This window comes from Pyrus communis, chromosome 3 (assembly GCF_041283825.1).
Source record: "Pyrus communis isolate YQ-2024b chromosome 3, ASM4128382v1, whole genome shotgun sequence".
Taxonomy (NCBI): domain Eukaryota; kingdom Viridiplantae; phylum Streptophyta; class Magnoliopsida; order Rosales; family Rosaceae; genus Pyrus; species Pyrus communis.
Window position 1 is genome coordinate 1,406,970 of NC_142567.1, and position 15,844 is coordinate 1,422,813.

General features: G+C 37.7%; 4 protein-coding genes across 15 annotated transcripts; 3 read left to right on the forward strand and 1 right to left on the reverse strand.

Moving 5' to 3' along the window:
- Positions 1-1,130: 1,130 nt before the first annotated feature.
- LOC137714651 (auxin response factor 2-like) lies at positions 1,131-2,649 on the forward strand. The gene is made up of 6 exons (XM_088690186.1): positions 1,131-1,220; positions 1,597-1,752; positions 1,882-1,956; positions 2,066-2,160; positions 2,260-2,424; positions 2,547-2,649. The coding sequence occupies exons 1-6, from the start codon at positions 1,131-1,133 to the stop codon at positions 2,647-2,649; spliced, it is 684 nt and encodes a 227-aa protein (XP_088546312.1).
- Positions 2,650-5,137: 2,488 nt separating this feature from the next.
- LOC137716411 (auxin response factor 2B-like) lies at positions 5,138-10,952 on the forward strand. Of its 6 annotated transcripts, none has more exons than XM_088690515.1 (15): positions 5,138-5,707; positions 5,812-5,972; positions 6,627-6,739; positions 7,003-7,098; positions 7,210-7,266; positions 7,398-7,553; positions 7,690-7,774; positions 8,171-8,261; positions 8,394-8,558; positions 8,679-8,801; positions 8,935-9,010; positions 9,111-9,249; positions 9,376-10,001; positions 10,234-10,424; positions 10,525-10,952. In XM_088690515.1, exons 2-15 carry the CDS (start codon positions 5,858-5,860, stop codon positions 10,610-10,612), a joined length of 2,121 nt encoding a protein of 706 aa, XP_088546641.1. In that variant the 5' UTR covers positions 5,138-5,707; positions 5,812-5,857; the 3' UTR covers positions 10,613-10,952. The 6 variants fall into 6 exon arrangements, with proteins under 6 accessions (XP_088546641.1, XP_088546643.1, XP_088546642.1 ...); XM_088690517.1 differs by having other exon boundaries at positions 5,218-5,707; positions 10,535-10,952; XM_088690516.1 differs by having other exon boundaries at positions 5,432-5,707; positions 5,827-5,972.
- A 546-nt stretch (positions 10,953-11,498) lies between these two features.
- On the forward strand, positions 11,499-12,950 carry LOC137715969 (uncharacterized). The gene is made up of 2 exons (XM_068455341.2): positions 11,499-11,937; positions 12,510-12,950. The coding sequence occupies exons 1-2, from the start codon at positions 11,662-11,664 to the stop codon at positions 12,768-12,770; spliced, it is 537 nt and encodes a 178-aa protein (XP_068311442.2). The 5' UTR covers positions 11,499-11,661; the 3' UTR covers positions 12,771-12,950.
- On the reverse strand, positions 12,641-14,432 carry LOC137715968 (secoisolariciresinol dehydrogenase). Of its 7 annotated transcripts, none has more exons than XM_088690524.1 (4): positions 14,256-14,421; positions 13,911-13,985; positions 12,981-13,773; positions 12,641-12,897 (listed from the first exon to the last, which is right to left on the reverse strand). In XM_088690524.1, the coding sequence occupies exons 1-4, from the start codon at positions 14,273-14,275 to the stop codon at positions 12,823-12,825; spliced, it is 963 nt and encodes a 320-aa protein (XP_088546650.1). In that variant the 5' UTR covers positions 14,276-14,421; the 3' UTR covers positions 12,641-12,822. The 7 variants fall into 7 exon arrangements, with proteins under 7 accessions (XP_088546650.1, XP_088546649.1, XP_088546648.1 ...); XM_088690523.1 differs by having other exon boundaries at positions 12,981-13,776; XM_088690522.1 differs by having other exon boundaries at positions 13,911-13,994.
- Between the last annotated feature and the right edge of the window lie 1,412 nt (positions 14,433-15,844).

Below are 15,844 nucleotides of genomic sequence, written 5' to 3' on the forward strand. Positions count from 1 at the left end.
AGAGAGAGTGAGAGTAGTGAGAGAGCGAGGAGAGAAGGAGAGAGAAGCGGCGTGAAACGACTGGCTGCGTGGTGGTGTGAAGTGTGATATATCAGAGAGGGAGGCGGTTAAAGGAAGCTGGACACATTTCGGTGGACGCGGGTACACCCAATGCTCAACGCCTACGTCCCCTTCCCCTCTAGCTTATTCTACTAATTTCTCACCATCTTTCCAACTTTCTGCAACTTTTATTTTTTTTAGACGGCGGAAGGGAAATATTTTATATGAATAATTAGTATCCGATAGTTCATTGATTGAAACCTTATTAGTTTTCAGATTTTAATTTAAGTTTCTAGCATTAATGTATTAATGACTTTACAAGTCAGTTACATAATTTTTTAAAATAAAAATTAATAATTGATTTAAGATTTTAATACTCCTACCTTTATTAAACTCCTAACTAATTATTAATCCAAAACATTTCCAAAATAAATAAAAAATTAGAATAAGTTTGTACCCACTAGCTTTTTAAAAAATGTTTTCAATTTTTTAATCTTATATGTACCCATTCATGTAACTTTTTTCAAATTTTTAATCTTAAAAGGTATCTATTCTTAAATATACCTATTTGTTATATGTAAAATATACCATTTTTTGCTAGCAAAAAAAATGTATTCATGTTTAAACTTATATGGGTACATTTTTTGCTAGTAAATTTTTTTTCAAACTTGTATGGGTACAGTCTTTTTCTATGATTTGAGAATGTATTCATGTCAAGTTTCATTGAAGAAATTTACTTATGTTATTAAGCTTAATATCTTTTTTTTTCTTTTTTTTGTGGTTTGAAGAATGTACCCATGTTTTGGTACAATAATTTTTTTGTTAATTTTGATGAATGTACTCATGTTTACACACACACAATAGTATAATTTATATTTTAATATTTTTAATCTCACAAATTATGAGTTTTTATTTAAAATCTCATTAACATAAACAACTATAAATTTCAAATTTTAATTTAAAAAATATAGTAACATAAATAGAAATCAATTTCAATTTTTTATTATAAATATTAACTTTTTTCGTATTTGTTGTTGTGATTTTTCCGTTGAAGCAGAATGTGATTTGAATTTTTATGTTAGATGAGAAAGATGATTTATGCCATCAGCTTTGATTTCCATGTGCCGGGACGGATGTTTACATTCCCCGGCCCGGCGAGAAGGTTTTCTGCTTTCTTCAAGGTCACATGGAATGGAAAAGATTCTTTTCATCTCCCCGTGACCCTTAATGCCAAGATACAATTAGCCTTCCAAGATCCTCTGCAATGTTGTAAGTGTTCAGCTAAAGGTAAATCATTTCTCTCTTCATGTGTTTAACAAAATGCGCAATTGAAAATCAACTGCTCGCGATTGATCTGAATTTGGTTGTTGTTGAACGATAACATGACGAAGTGTATGCTCGAATTACCTTGCTTCCTGTGACCGAGGTTAGCTAATGAGTGCTCCGATGACTTTATTTAGGGCCTCGTAGGAGATTTACATTATTTATCCGCTTTGGAACTTCTTCCTCTGACGTTTTGAATGTATAACATATGTGCACTGTTCTGGCACCTTGCAGGAAGACCAGCTAGGTGTAGAGGAAGAAAATACTCCACCCTTGCCTCGGCGAACCAGTACACGCTCCTTTAGCAAGACACTCACCCGGTCAGACACAAGCACCCATGGTGGATTCTCTGTTCCAAAACGAGAAGCTGATGAGTGCTTTCCACCTCTGGTCGGTATCCTTGTCTTTCCATCTGAGTAACACCCATTTGAAATTATATGATACACATCTGATAAGAAATAAAGTAACCAATTCAATCTTTGCTACCAGTTCATCCACATGTTACAAATGTTTTTGCAGGACATGTCTCAGCAACCACCGGTACAAGATCTGGTAGCAAAGGACTTGCAGGGATATGAATGGCACTTTCGCCATGTATATCAAGGTATCTTTACTACTCGTGCATGGTTTTCGCTTAACCTTCTCAACTGGACTCATCATATAAGACTAATCTTAAACTTATGATGCATGCCCCATAATGTAGGTCAGCCAAAGAGGCACCTGCTTACGTACTAATGGTTGGAGTACGTTTGTGGCTGCAAAAAGACTTGTCGCTGGGGATGCATGTATCTTTGCAAGGTATGCTCTCTCTCTCTCTCTCTCTCTCTCTCCCCCTCAGTTAAAAGGTTAATTGGTCTTCAGTTCCAGTTACGTAATGAATGGATTCTTGCTTCACAGAGGAGAAAATGGAGACCTGCGTGTTGGCGTACGCCGTGCAACCATAACACAAGACACTGCATCAACTTCTCTTATTTCTGGCCACAGCATGCAACATGGCATACTTGCCGACGCTTTCCATGCCGTTTCTACTGGGACCGTGTTTACTGTGTACTACCGCCCATGGTAAGCTGTTCGATCCTATGAGCTAATAATTTTTAGCTTGAATGCGTAGAAGTATCATTTGGTATGTACTAGTATACACATTTTCTTAGGCTTTAAGTATTAATCTTTTTATGTCTCTGCAGGACGAGTCCTGCTGGATTCATACTTCCTTTTGATCAATACATGGAATCAGCCGAAATTGACTATTCCATTGGATTGAGATTCAAAATGCTTAATGTGTTTTAGAATATTTAATCTGTTGGGATACATGTTTAAGTACAAATGTGATATGAATATTTATGTGCTATAGCGATCATGTAATAATGAATGTTTTAATGATTTTGGATTTGTCTAAATTTTTTGCAAAAGATGATCTATAAATAATGTTTTAAAAGATATATGGTCTGGATCGTTAAAATACATTACAGAGTAAGTCTTATAAAAACATGTGTCTAAAGTTGTCTTAAAAAAAAAAAATTATCACGGATCTGCCTTGTAGGCCATCTCTAGTAAGAGAGCTAAAGGTCTAAAAGACAAAAAAATGGCCTAATTTGTCAAAAAAGTCATCTCTAACCGATGTGTGAGTTATAATTCTATGTAGCCCCCTCTTAGCCCCTTTTTGGGGGCTCAACTCCTCAGTTGCAATAATTGATTCAAATTCAACAGCTAGATTTGAAAACATCAAACGCTAGTTTAATTAAATTAATTTATAAATGTAAAATATAAACTTATAACTAATAAATTATTGAGGAGACTATATTTAGTCATGCGATTGAAGATGATATGTGAGTATGACCTGACACTCTTTATTTAAAAATAATTTTGTGTATGGCTATAATATTAGAAGGGACTATGTTAAGATTTGGATCCCATCTGGATCCAAATTGTGAGAATCCTAAGAATCCTCACATCTTAGACATTCATCGTGCATCGTACGATTTGAAATCATTTGACTTTTTTTATTTAAAATTAAACACAAATAATAACTGACGAAAATTAACCGTACGATGTATGATAAACGTTTAAATGTAAGAATTCTTAAGAACCCTACAAAGTGGATCCGAAAAAGATCATGGGCCATGTTAAGATGACCTTAAAATATAAAGAATACTAATGAAAATGACTTAAAAATTTTGAGTTTTAAGTATCAGGATTAATTTTTTAGTATAAAAATATGATTTTTCGTTAAAGTAAATAGTACCACAACTTTTTGGCTTTTTGTTAAAACTCTTTAAAATATATGAAAACGAGGTTGAATGCAACTATATATTGAAATTTGCATTTATTGGACCGCCTGCCACAACAAAAGTCGTACGACATCCAAATATTCATTTTCAAGATCCCCTCAAATGTCTAATATGCCGCGTAAAATAAGTCAATCGAATATTAGAAATAGTCTAACCATTTAGCATCACAATTTTTTATGTGTGTCTTGGGGAATGTATTGTGATTAAATTTTTTGGTCGTAATATGCAAATAAAATGTTTGCCACTTTGTTGTTTCATCCAGTTAGACCATATCTAACTTTGGACTAAATACTATTTTTTAAGTTTTATTCTTTCTTCCCAAATTCAATCTAACCCATGTTAAATGTGTGGGTTAAAGGCTAAAAGTCAAACAAAAATCAAATCCCCCCCCCCCACAAGATTTAGCCCAGAAAATGCTGTGGGCACCACCAGAGGGACCCCACCCACATGGACATGTCTTCCAAGATTTATTGAATCCAACGACTGAGATTGAATATAATCAAATTTAACGTTAAAAAAAAAGATCTAACGGCCCAAATTTAAATCCAACAGCTAAAATAATTAAAAAATTATTTAACTCAAAATTCACCCAAATTTAGTGATTTTTCAATATTTATCGGAATTTAAATATTTTTAGGTTAAAATGTTCATAAAATTAAATTATGATAGCGTACATAATTTTTTTTTAAATTACTTTAAAAGAAAAAATTAGCCTAAATTTATTCTTTAATAATCTCAAGCTAAAAAATTTAGATCAGAAGGGTAGGCTAAAAATTTTAGGTTTTAGCCCAAGGGTTGAAGATGATTTTAGTGATAGGTTAATTATGAGATCAAATCTTCTACATTCATTTTGTATATGTCTTTACGTGGTCTCTATTGTTGATGTTAAGTTTATGACAACAACGTAATGATGGGTAATTTATTAACACATGTTAATCAATAATAGAGATCACAAAAAAAATCACACAGAAAATAAATATACAAAATTTGATCATACGAGGACGTTTACCAAAATATAAAAAGGAAACATACCACACATTGAAACCAACCAGCCGGTCTAATTACGCCAAATCCCTGCGATTAACACGCTTAATCTTCATGCAAAAGAAACATGCTATTTAATTGATGGATAATGTTAAGCATATCAAATTTGTAAATTAAATAAAATATCACTAATAAAAACAAACATATTATTTGATAATTAATTAATAATTAAATTATCTACAATCACATCATTTAATTTGTAAATTTAATTTAAAAAAATTGATCTATGTAACATTTTCGTTGATTAATCAACTAATTAATCAAGGAAAGGACAATATAATTAATTCTAGATACATTGGTGATTCTCTAGACTGCAGGGCTCCTTCCTGACTTTTACTAGACAAGGGGGACCCACGCGTACGAAGATCTGCAACTTCCGCGAAGCGACGTTCAGGATTGCGACACGCAAACGGGTAAAGGGCGACGGAGAGAGATGCATGAGAGATGAGAGAGCATGCAAAAGAAGCGCATCGGACTCATCGGCGCAGATTAGCAAACATCGCCAGCCAGCGCAGAACGGACAGAGAACGATTCGTGGCTAATACGAGTGCAGAACTGTGAGGGGAGAGAGAGAGAGAGAGAGAGTTTAGAGAAAGACAGTGAGGAGAGAGAGGGAGGGGCACAAAGGCCCTGGCAGGTGCAGGTGTACCGTATCGCACAGGCATTTGTGATAGAGAGAGAGAGAGAGAGAGAGAGAGAGGGGCAAAAAGTGCAGGTGCAGGTGTATCGAATCGCACAGGCACTAGAGAGAGAAAGCCGAAAGCGGAAAGCTTCTCTCTCCTCTCTTGCTGCTGCTGCCATTAAGCGTTACAACAAACCCAAAAATCAACGCCTCTCTCACGCCGTCAGCGTTTTTCCAGAGAGAGAAGGAAAGGAGAGAGAAGCGGCGTGAAACGGCCGGGCTGCGTGGTGGTGTGAAGTGTGATATAGCAGTGGAGGAAGAGAAAGTGTGATCAGAGAGAGAGAGAGAGAGAGAGACGGTTAAAGGAAGCAGGACATTACGGTGGACGCGGGTACACCCGATTCTCAAAGCCTATTTGTCTTCTTTCTCTCGAGCTCCTTCTACTAATTAATTTCTCACCAATTTCCCAATTTTCTGCGTTTTTTCTTCTGCAAGTTGAGCTTTTTCTAGACGGCTGGAGAGAAATATTTGATAAATAGGTATGGTGCCGAGGACTGCTGCTGGAGTGGAAGGGTTGCCGTCCACCGCCTCCGTGAATGCTATAGAAAGCAGCGGATGTACGGACGCCGCCGTGCCGGCAGCTAACAACAACCAAGGTGTGGAGCTGAACCGGTGACCTCTTTCGTAATTTTCACTGTTTTAGTCTTAGATTTTTAATTTTAATTTTATTTCCTTTTGTAAATGTTATGCACGTTGACCATGATTAAATTTTAATAATTGTTTTTAGTTTTTAGTCTGAATATGTTTTTTATTTTATTTTATTAATTTTATTTTTATGATTCTAATTTTTAATTATTGAAATTTGAATCAAAAGCGCAAATCTTCAATAGGGTTCTCATGGGTTTGATTTTCCTCAAAAAAAAAAAAGAAAAGAAAAAAAGGCTTATTAGTTCCACGGAGGAAGATAATCTTGTGGTAAGAAAGTTGGGATTTAAATTTTGTTGCGAAGTTGGTTAGGATTTAGGTTCAAAATTAAAGTTCCGTCAACTATCCGTTAATTTTTTGCACGTTTACCTCACATGTGAGGCTAAAACGGAACTATACATTAATTGTTAACAGGTGAGGATCCATATGGGTTTAAATCCTAATTTTTTACCACAATACTATCTTTCGACTACTCTATCACCATGAGACTATTAATCGAATTAAGCCATTTTCTTTTTATTATATATATATATATATTAACTTTATTTTATTTGTTGTTATGATTTTTCCGTTGAACCAGAATGTGATTTGAATTTTGATGTTAGGTGAGAAAGATGATTTGTACCATCAACTATGGCATGCGTGTGCCGGGGCGAATGTGTACGTTCCCCGCCCTGGCGAGAAGGTTTTCTACTTCCTTCAAGGTCACATGGAACAGGTTCTTTTCTTCTCCCGTGACCCTTTCCACCTTTCTTTTGTGGCAGCTCGATTGTCCCTTACTCTGTTTTTCCCCAGTCAATGGTGAAAAACTTTCACGCAACCCGGATGTTACTATGCTAGTATACCGTTTCTCTAATGTACATAAGCTTCGTTCCCATCATTACAGTTTCGTTACGAATTATAAAATTTCAATCAATCCTTTCGAATTTTCGAATGAGGAGCTCCAAATAGATGACATGTTTGCTTGTTGATCTAGAATAGGTGGAGGCATATGCAAACCAAGACGGTAAAATGGAAATGCCAAGATACAATTTGCCTTACAAGATCCTCTGCAATGTTGTATGTGTTCAGCTAAAGGTAAACTATTTCTCTCTTCATGTGTTTAACAAAGTGTGCAATTGAAAATTCAACGGCTCATGATTGATCTGAAGTTGGTTGTTGTCGAACGATAACATGATTCATTTGCAGGCTGAAGCTCACACAGACGAAGTGTATGCTCAAATCACCTTGCTTCCTGTGACCGAGGTTAGCTACTGAGTGCTCAGATGACTTTATTTAGGGCCTCGTTGGAGATTTACATTATTTATCCGCTTTAGAACTTCTTCCTTTGACATTTTGAATGTATAACATATGTGTACCGTTCTGGCACATTGCAGGAAGACCAGGTAAGGGGAGAGGAAGAAAATACACCACCCTTGCCTCGGCGAACCAGTACACGCTCCTTTAGCAAGATACTAACCCCGTCAGACACAAGCACCCACGGTGGATTCTCTGTTCCCAAACGACAAGCTGATGAGTGCCTTCCACCTCTGGTCGGTATCCTTGTCTTTCCATCTAAATAACACCCATTTGAAATTATATGATACACGTAACACATCTGATTAGAAATAAGGTAACCAATTCAATCTTTGCTACCAGTTGATCCACATGTTACAAATGTTTTTGCAGGACATGTCTCAGCAACCACCGGTTCAAGATCTGGTAGCAAAGGACTTGCAGGGATATGAATGGTGCTTTCGCCATATATTTCGAGGTATCTTTAAATTCAGACGCTCTTAAACATCCGTCTGTGAAACTAACTTGTGTAATTATTAGTACTTCTTATAAAACCGGAAATCAAATGCACAAGTTTGGTTGTTATTGAACTGATGTTGCTTTAAAAAATTTAGAAATTCCTCTCATCACGCCAAGGGAAAAAAAATGCAATTTCCATGGTTGGCTGATTCTATGTAATAAACAATAGTCCAACCTACAAACAAGTTTCTGCCCATGTAATCGCCTTTGCAGTTACTATATTCTTTTACCTGATTAACTTCTTGGGTTTTCGGAATGTGGTGTACTACTCGTGCATGTTTTCCGCTTAAACTTCTTCACTGGATTCATCATATAAGACTGACTAATCTTCAACTATGCATGCCCCATAATGTAGGTCAGCCAAAGAGGCACTTGCTTACTAGTGGCTGGAGTACGTTTGTGACTACAAAAAGACTTGTTGCTGGGGATGCATGTATCTTTGCAAGGTATGCCCTCTCTCTCTCTCTCTCTCTCTCTCTCTCTCTGTTGAAAGGTTAATTAATTAATCTATAGGAATTTCCTTTTAGTTATTGGTCTTCAGTTCCAGTTACCTAATGAAAGTAATTCTTGCTTCACAGAGGAGAAAATGGAGAACTGTGTGTTGGCATACGCCGTGCGACCAAAACGCACGACACTGCATCAACTTCTCTCATTTCTGGCCACAGCATGCAACATGGCATACTTGCCAGCGCTTTCCATGCCATTTCTACTGGTACCATGTTTACTGTGTACTACCACCCATGGTAAGCTATTTGATCCTATGAGCTAGTAATTTTTACCCTGAATGTGTAGAAGTATCATTTGGTATGCTAGTACACACATTCTCTTAGGCTTTAAGAATGAATCTTTTCATATATCTGCAGGACGAGTCCTGCTGCATTCATAATTCCTTTTGATCAATACATGAAATCAGCCGAAAATGACTATTCCATTGGAATGAGATTCAGAATGTATTCCGAAGGTGAAGAATGTGCAGAGAAGAAGAGGTAATCAAGCCATGACTTGCGAATGCAAGAATGGACGGATAAAAGTTCCAGTAGACATTGTTAATAATATATCTACATTTCCCTCATTAAACAGCCGTGATCTTTTGACCAAACATGTTATTGTATGAAACAGGTTGGAAGGTACTATAATAGATATCGAAGATAACGATTGCTTGAGGTGGCCCAGTTCAGAATGGAGGTGTCTGAAGGTACCCAAGTTCCATTTTCTGGCCATTTCAATCTGAAACTTAAATAACTCTCTCTCAGCATCTTTTTCTGGTTATTCCATTGTTTGATGTGTCCTTCCAGGTGCGATTGGATACTACATCAGATACATGCTTGCATTCCGAAAGGCTTTCTCCTTGGAATATCATACCTCTCCAACCTAAGAAGAGGGCACATTTACCTGATCCACCATCACCTGGGGTTTCTAGCTTGGGCAGGAAAGGTCAGTAACTCTCATGTATCTCTTTGTGGAAAGTTTGTCTAGATTTCAGAAATGCTTCATTCTTCAATTCAGTTTTAATGGAATTTAGCTCAGGATTCATCAACTTATCTCTTTTTCTCTTATTAGGTTCATTGGCGATTTCAGTTGAGTCCACATCTCCAAGACAAAAGAAGGTCTTTCAAGGTCAAGAAACTAGTGATCCACCTGCTCATGAACCAGTTACACCAAAACAGCTATTACTGCCGCAGTTCATCCCACCCCAAAATCCTGACTGGGACTACACAGATTTGGGATTGCAAAACAATCTCAACGTTCCAATGAACGACCCATTTTACCAATGTCCTGGCTATCCAAAAGCTCCAAGCCTTACTAACCAATGGCCACCAATGTTTGGTCTTGGAGTCTTTGACAGTGGCACGTATAAAAGAAGCATGTCAGTTCCAAATATCAGCTCCTCGGGGTCCCAGAAATTGAGAGCCTTCGAACTGAGGAGTGAGACTCAATCTCCACTTGTCGAACAAAAGAGTACAATGCTTTTTGGAGTCAATATAGTTACCAGTCACCCAGAGCTCCCTTCACCACAAGTTGCCAATTCTATTGAACTTTGTAGTCCTTGTTCTATTCCTCCAATATCTCATTCAAGTGTTTCTGAAACAGTCCAGCTGTCAGAGACATCGAAGAGTATCTCTGGCGTTTGTTCTGAGAAACAATGCAAGAAATGTAGCTCCATCAATAACAGGAGTTGCATAAAGGTAAAATTATGTGTAGAACTTCTTCTCAGTTGTCTTTCCAAACAAATTGAAGAAAAAATTAAGCTAATTGAATTGTATTTATTGTTTCACATTCTAAATTATTCAGTCAAATTATACTTTGGTGATTGCACTTAAGATGTATTTGTATGTTTACTTAACAAGCAACCATCCACATAGGGTGGAGTTGATTGCTGAAGGCTAGCTAATCTTGCCAAGATTTTGACGCTCTCAGGTGCTCAAATATGGAGCTCCTGTTGGAAGATCAATTGACCTCACGTGCTTTGATGGGTACAACGAACTCATTTGTGAGCTTGACCAGATGTTCAATTTCAAAGGAAGCCTGATCGATGGAAACAGTGGATGCCAGGTAACCTACATGGATGATGAAGGAGACAGGATGTTGATAGGAGATTACCCGTGGCAGTTAAGAACTAGAACTCATGCTGTGACTTAAAGTTTGCCATATCTGTTGTGCTTTACATTCTGATCTGTTACTAATTTCATAATCACGCTACATATGCAGCGAATTCCAGTCCATGGCGCAGCGATTGTTCATCTGTCCAAAAAATGAAATACTGAATCCAGACTCCCCAAATGCAGTGTCCGTTTAAGTCTTCGCTAAGAGGTCACATGTGTTTATCTGTTCATATCAGAGCGTGCACGCGTGAGAGAGAGACATGGTATCGACAAACATGTCTGCTTGAAACATCGATGTGCGCTTTGCGGTATGTATGCCAATGCAGCCGTGACAATTTACTGTTCATGTGTAGCTATGCGGTATCAGTATGCATATTGTTTAAGTTAAACCGAAAGCTTAAAACTGTAGTTTTTGGCTGTTTGAAGAATGCCTAAGATTGTTGTGATGAAAAAGTTCCAGGTAAATGCTCAGAACAACTGTGGAACTAGGCACAGTAGTCTTTGAATAATCAAAAGTACCATATTTTACCATTAGATGATTGTTATTTTTTATTGCATATGCACCTTCAGTTTTTAATTTTATTTACCTAAATTTTTTTTTAGATGTATTTGTTGACTTCTCCCATGAACTTTAATTTTAATCAATTACTCTCGAACTTTTATAATTTGGCCGACACTTACCCCCTCTAAATTTTTATAATTAACCAATTTTGCCACTGAAGTTTAATTTTATAATTGCAAAAGGATAATTTTATCCCTAATGTGGACAACATATTGTATTTTTTCCTACTCTTTCGCTAGTTCACTCTATACACTTTTTGTCTGAATTTTAGGGTTTCGGTGGAAGCTAAAGTTCAGGAGGGAAATTGCCCAATAATAAAAATTTAAGGAAGAAATTAGCCAATTATAAAATATTAAGAGGATAATCGGCTAAAATTAAAATTAGGAGAGAAATTGACAGTTCTTTACAAGTTCGCGGTAGAAATCGACCCAATTCCCCAAATGTGTCAGTGAACTGAGAAATGATATTGATTTCAAGTTATGATATTTCAAATATTTGTACTGAGTAGGTGTTCATACTATAATCGGTTATTTAACATATTGGGGCCGGATTGGGCCGACCGGCCCGACCATAATCCAAAAGGGATCAAAACGTTACAAAGTTTACCGCCACCAACCATTTTCTCACCAGACAAAATCCAACACAAAAGGAGGAAAGAAAACTCCCCCCCAATCTAAAACCATGAAATCTCTGTCTCCAGCCCGACCAATCACATCCCTTCCAACACATCCTCCCACCTCTTGCCGGGAAATCTCCGCTCTAATCAATATCGCTACACCTGCGCTCAATTTCCGGGTTCCACGACACCCGATTTGCCTGCGGAATGATATCCGGAAGCCCCAAACTACTGTAAGATCTCAGTTTTCTTCAAACCCAGAGAGCAATGAAGACCGAGATGCCCAAGTTCAAGACCTTGTGGTCCCACAACATTGGTTGACCCCCTCAAAGGCCTTGGAGGTATTACTTTCTATTTTTTAAGTGTTTGGTACCTTCTGATTTATCGCTCAATTAGTTTAGTCTCATGACAAATGATACTGTTAGCGAGAAATTCTTCACCTAGTAGTGCAAGTGCAATAGTCGAGAATAATAACAGTCGGGTGCAATAACGATTGTAAGCATGCTCTCCAAGCGCGCATTAGTTTGTTTACTTTCCTGACAAGTGATGATGTTGGCGAGAAACTATTCGCCTATTGGTGCGCAGTCTTATAATAATATGATTCGTTTGAAAGTACTTTTAAAATGGCTGAAAACGCTTTTAATAAAAATGTTTCTTTTAAACAATTATTAGCAAAAATGCAAAGGAGTCATGAAAAAGAACTTGAAGTGCTTTATGAAGCGCTGAACCAAAAATGTTTTCAATCATTTTAAAAACATTTCTAATTTTCTAAACGAGCCCATAATCAAGTGCAATAATTGTTGGATACATGGTTTTGATTCAAAACGGAACTTTTTAAGTATTTTTTCTATGAAAGTGAGTTTGGTGGGACTTATGTGTGCTAACCATTTTATTTACATGAATGAAAATTCAGGAATCAGAGTGGCTGAGGGTTACTTTGCACAAGTGGTTGGACGATGAGTACTGCCCGGAATCCACCAATGTCGAAATCAGCACGATTGCTGCTCAATCGTTCTACAAATCTTTACTCGAAAAACAGACGGATTTGGGTGAGATTTTGTTGAAGATGGCCATAGAATTGGAATCCATTTCGTACCAGGAAAGCTTCCACGGCGCGTTCTCATCAGCGAACGCCGCCGTGAATTTGATTTCCCAACGGATAGAGCAGGCCTAATTGTCACTCGGTCCAGTTCAAGGTTTTCAAAATTTATCTTGTCCTGCATTTCCTATGTAATGGTAGTATATGTTCTCTCGAAACGTCCACCTTTTAAGCAGTAAGTTTTCTGTAAAGAACGGACGTCCTGCAGAGAGAATCTTCGATATAATGAATATATGTGCATCTCCTTGCAAATAAGTAGTGACAATGGATGAATGCTTAATGCACCTGATCGGGTGCAGGAAGTTCCAAATTCTTGAAAGATGTAAAACCTCCATCCACAACTAAATTATGGCCACTGACATATTTAGCCTCGTCGGAAGCTAGGTAAAGTGCAGCGTTGGCGACATCGTTGGGTTCACATTTTGCGCCAGCCAAGACGCCTGCGTTGTGCGTTAGTTCTATCAGCCGTTGTCTATCAACCCCCGGGAAAATTTGAGTCATTTCCTCGATCACAAACGGGGTTGGAATCGCAAATGGCGATATGGAATTGACTCGGATTCCATGCTTGCATAGCTCTGCAGCCACGGACTTGACAATGCCAATGACGGCAGACTTGGACACGGAGTACGTGTGCTGTGCTAGTCCTCCCATCAGTCCCGTCACGCTGGCTGTGCAAAGAATGGAGCCAGATTTGCGCGGGATCATCACGCGCGATGCATGCTTGATTCCTGCCACAACTCCTCGCACGTTGATGCTCATGACGCGGTCGAATGCTGTAAGATTGAGGTCCACAATGCTCGGGGGAGTGTAGCAGGGCACCCCTGCATTGCTGTACATAATGTCAAGCTGGCCATGTTCGGAGACGGTGAAATCAATGGCGTTGGAAATGTCGGACTCTTTCGTGACATCGCAGGCAATGAATGCTGCGTTTGGACCGAGCTCTTTCGCTGCGAGCTGCCCGAGCTGCTGTTGGATATCGGCAATGACAACTTTGGCGCCATTGCTGACGAACTTCGACGCGGTTGCCTTCCCTATGCCGCTTGCTGCTCCGGTAATCAGCGCCACTTTGCCTTCAAGTCTGCTATGTCACACGTAGAACCAAATCAACAGAAGGGCATGCATACGAGAAATGTAATCGAAATCGAAAGAAGGGTATTCGGGAATTCGAATAATTCATCCGAATATTCCCGAATACCTACTCGATTTTTTGCTTACTTTGCAGGCTGGGATGAAAATCCCATCTTGAAGGTCGGAGAAGCCAAGGGAGCTCTTGAAATGGTGACATTTTTCCTTTTCAAACTTCAAACAGTTAGGAACTTAAATCTAGCACACCAAATTTCATTCAATGGAAGGAGAAAACCTCAGCCACAAAAGAAGAAAAATCAACATTATAGAAAGGAGGGATAAACGGTAGTAATTTTGGGAATCCGATCGCCATCAAGATGGCTAGAGCAGTGTGCACTCGTTTTACACTTCAACTTGAATTCCAGTCTCCATGATAAAGATTAGATTAATTAAAATATCGCTCGAATTTATAAAGAAAAGGGAAGGGAAGCTTACCTGAAAGCAACCCTGAGCATATTTTACTTTTTCTTGAAGAATTAAGATGGGGTTTGTGTGATACTTTGAGATCAACTGGTTCAACTTCTTCCTTTCACTGAATTCCTACCTTTCTTCAGGTCATGGCCAGCTGTTGATTTTATATGCTTTTGGTTGTGGTTGGAACGAAAAGTGGACGAGTCATGAACGTAAGGAAGACTCAAGAAAAGCAAAGCATTCTAATGGATTGGTGCGCATGTGCAGAAGTGGTCCAATAGCGGCGTTTCATGTGAATGTGACACATGCATTTTGTTTCTTTGTTTTTGGGATAAAACTTTGTAATATGATTATTATAAAAAAATTTCATTGTATTTTCTTTGTTGTTTCTGCACACAAAAGTTTATTCTGAGCGCATGTTCACTTATAAGAAATGGAGTTAAGTAATACATTTGTAAGCAAGAGAGCTTTTTGTGTCATTTAGTATTATGATTTAATGATTTTCTTCTTCACTAGGAAGTAATAGGTTTTAGGTTCAATTCTCGTCAAAAGCGAATTTGAACTATATGATTGCTAATCTATTATGATGCTTAATGTAATAACCCGTCTCTAATTTTAAGATATTATAAAATTATAAAATGTGAATTTACCAAAATACCCCTTAAGGTGAGGATTGTTGACTTTTGTTCACCATCGTTTAAAGGGACGTACGTACGGCCCATTCTTTTAACGTATTTGTTCACCATCGTTTAAAGGGACGTACGTAGGGCCCACACCCCACTCTTTCCCTATCCCATATCCCATTCTCCTAGAAATCTGGGTCTATCTCTCTTTACTCACCCTTGTTTTTCGTCCCTCCAGGATTTAGTGGCAGTGTTCATGTCGACGAGGATTTCTGGCAAACGTGATATCGGAGACTACTTTCGATGATATAATTCTCAATCTACTCTACTGTACTTTACTTATGCTTTGACATCAGGTGTGAAATGAGTTCATTCTCGCTCACTAACGCAGTCTTATACTTAGGCACTTTTAGGTTTAAATTTACTCACATTTTCCACATCACTACACTTTATGGCTTCGTCACCCTCCTAGTGTCGGCCAGCACAACTCGACTTGAAGCCCAAGTGGGCATTCAGGGTCGGAGTGTGTCACTTAACCTACTTTCCTACTTTCTTAATGTAGATAATATTGTTTATTAGAAAGAAGAAGAAAAAAGTAATGAATTTATAAGGAAAGTATTATTCTCGTTCTTGTGTTTACAATAAATCAAAGATTTTTAAAAGAACATGATTACCATTTTGAATATTCCATACCTTCTCACACCTAAAAAATTCTAAGAATGAAATATCCAAGGGGGTTGATTAACTTGATTATCCCATACACACCCAATCCTTTGTTGGAAAATATTAGGATCTGTTTGGTACTCTACTTGAATCCAACTTTTAAACTCAAAACAATTTTCAAATTTTAGGCCTTAAAAACTGGTTTGGTAGGCATATTTTCAAAAACTGAACTTAAAACTAACTCAAAAATATAGTCTATTCTCTAGAAACATAAAAAGTGAGTTTTTAGAGTTTTTAAACTTAAACTCACTCATTTCTTTTCTCTCC

Excerpts from the sequence above, each read along its gene's own strand:
- LOC137716411 (XM_088690515.1), top strand. The coding sequence starts at position 5,858 with ATGGTGCCGAGGACTGCTGCTGGAGTGGAAGGGTTGCCGTCCACCGCC. Across the intron at positions 7,554-7,689 it reads ATGAGTGCCTTCCACCTCTG|GACATGTCTCAGCAACCACC; the intron begins GTCGGTATCCTT and ends ATGTTTTTGCAG. Across the intron at positions 9,250-9,375 it reads TTCTAGCTTGGGCAGGAAAG|GTTCATTGGCGATTTCAGTT; the intron begins GTCAGTAACTCT and ends TTCTCTTATTAG.
- LOC137715968 (XM_088690521.1), bottom strand. The coding sequence starts at position 14,275 with ATGCTCAGGGTTGCTTTCAG. Across the intron at positions 13,995-14,255 it reads ATGCTCAGGGTTGCTTTCAG|TTTGAAAAGGAAAAATGTCA; the intron begins GTAAGCTTCCCT and ends AACTGTTTGAAG. Across the intron at positions 12,898-12,980 it reads AACTTCCTGCACCCGATCAG|GACGTCCGTTCTTTACAGAA; the intron begins GTGCATTAAGCA and ends TTCTCTCTGCAG.
- LOC137714651 (XM_088690186.1), top strand. The coding sequence starts at position 1,131 with ATGATTTATGCCATCAGCTTTGATTTCCATGTGCCGGGACGGATGTTT. Across the intron at positions 1,957-2,065 it reads ATGAATGGCACTTTCGCCAT|GTCAGCCAAAGAGGCACCTG; the intron begins GTATATCAAGGT and ends CCCATAATGTAG. Across the intron at positions 2,425-2,546 it reads ACTGTGTACTACCGCCCATG|GACGAGTCCTGCTGGATTCA; the intron begins GTAAGCTGTTCG and ends ATGTCTCTGCAG.
- LOC137715969 (XM_068455341.2), top strand. The coding sequence starts at position 11,662 with ATGAAATCTCTGTCTCCAGCCCGACCAATCACATCCCTTCCAACACAT. Across the intron at positions 11,938-12,509 it reads CCCCCTCAAAGGCCTTGGAG|GAATCAGAGTGGCTGAGGGT; the intron begins GTATTACTTTCT and ends ATGAAAATTCAG.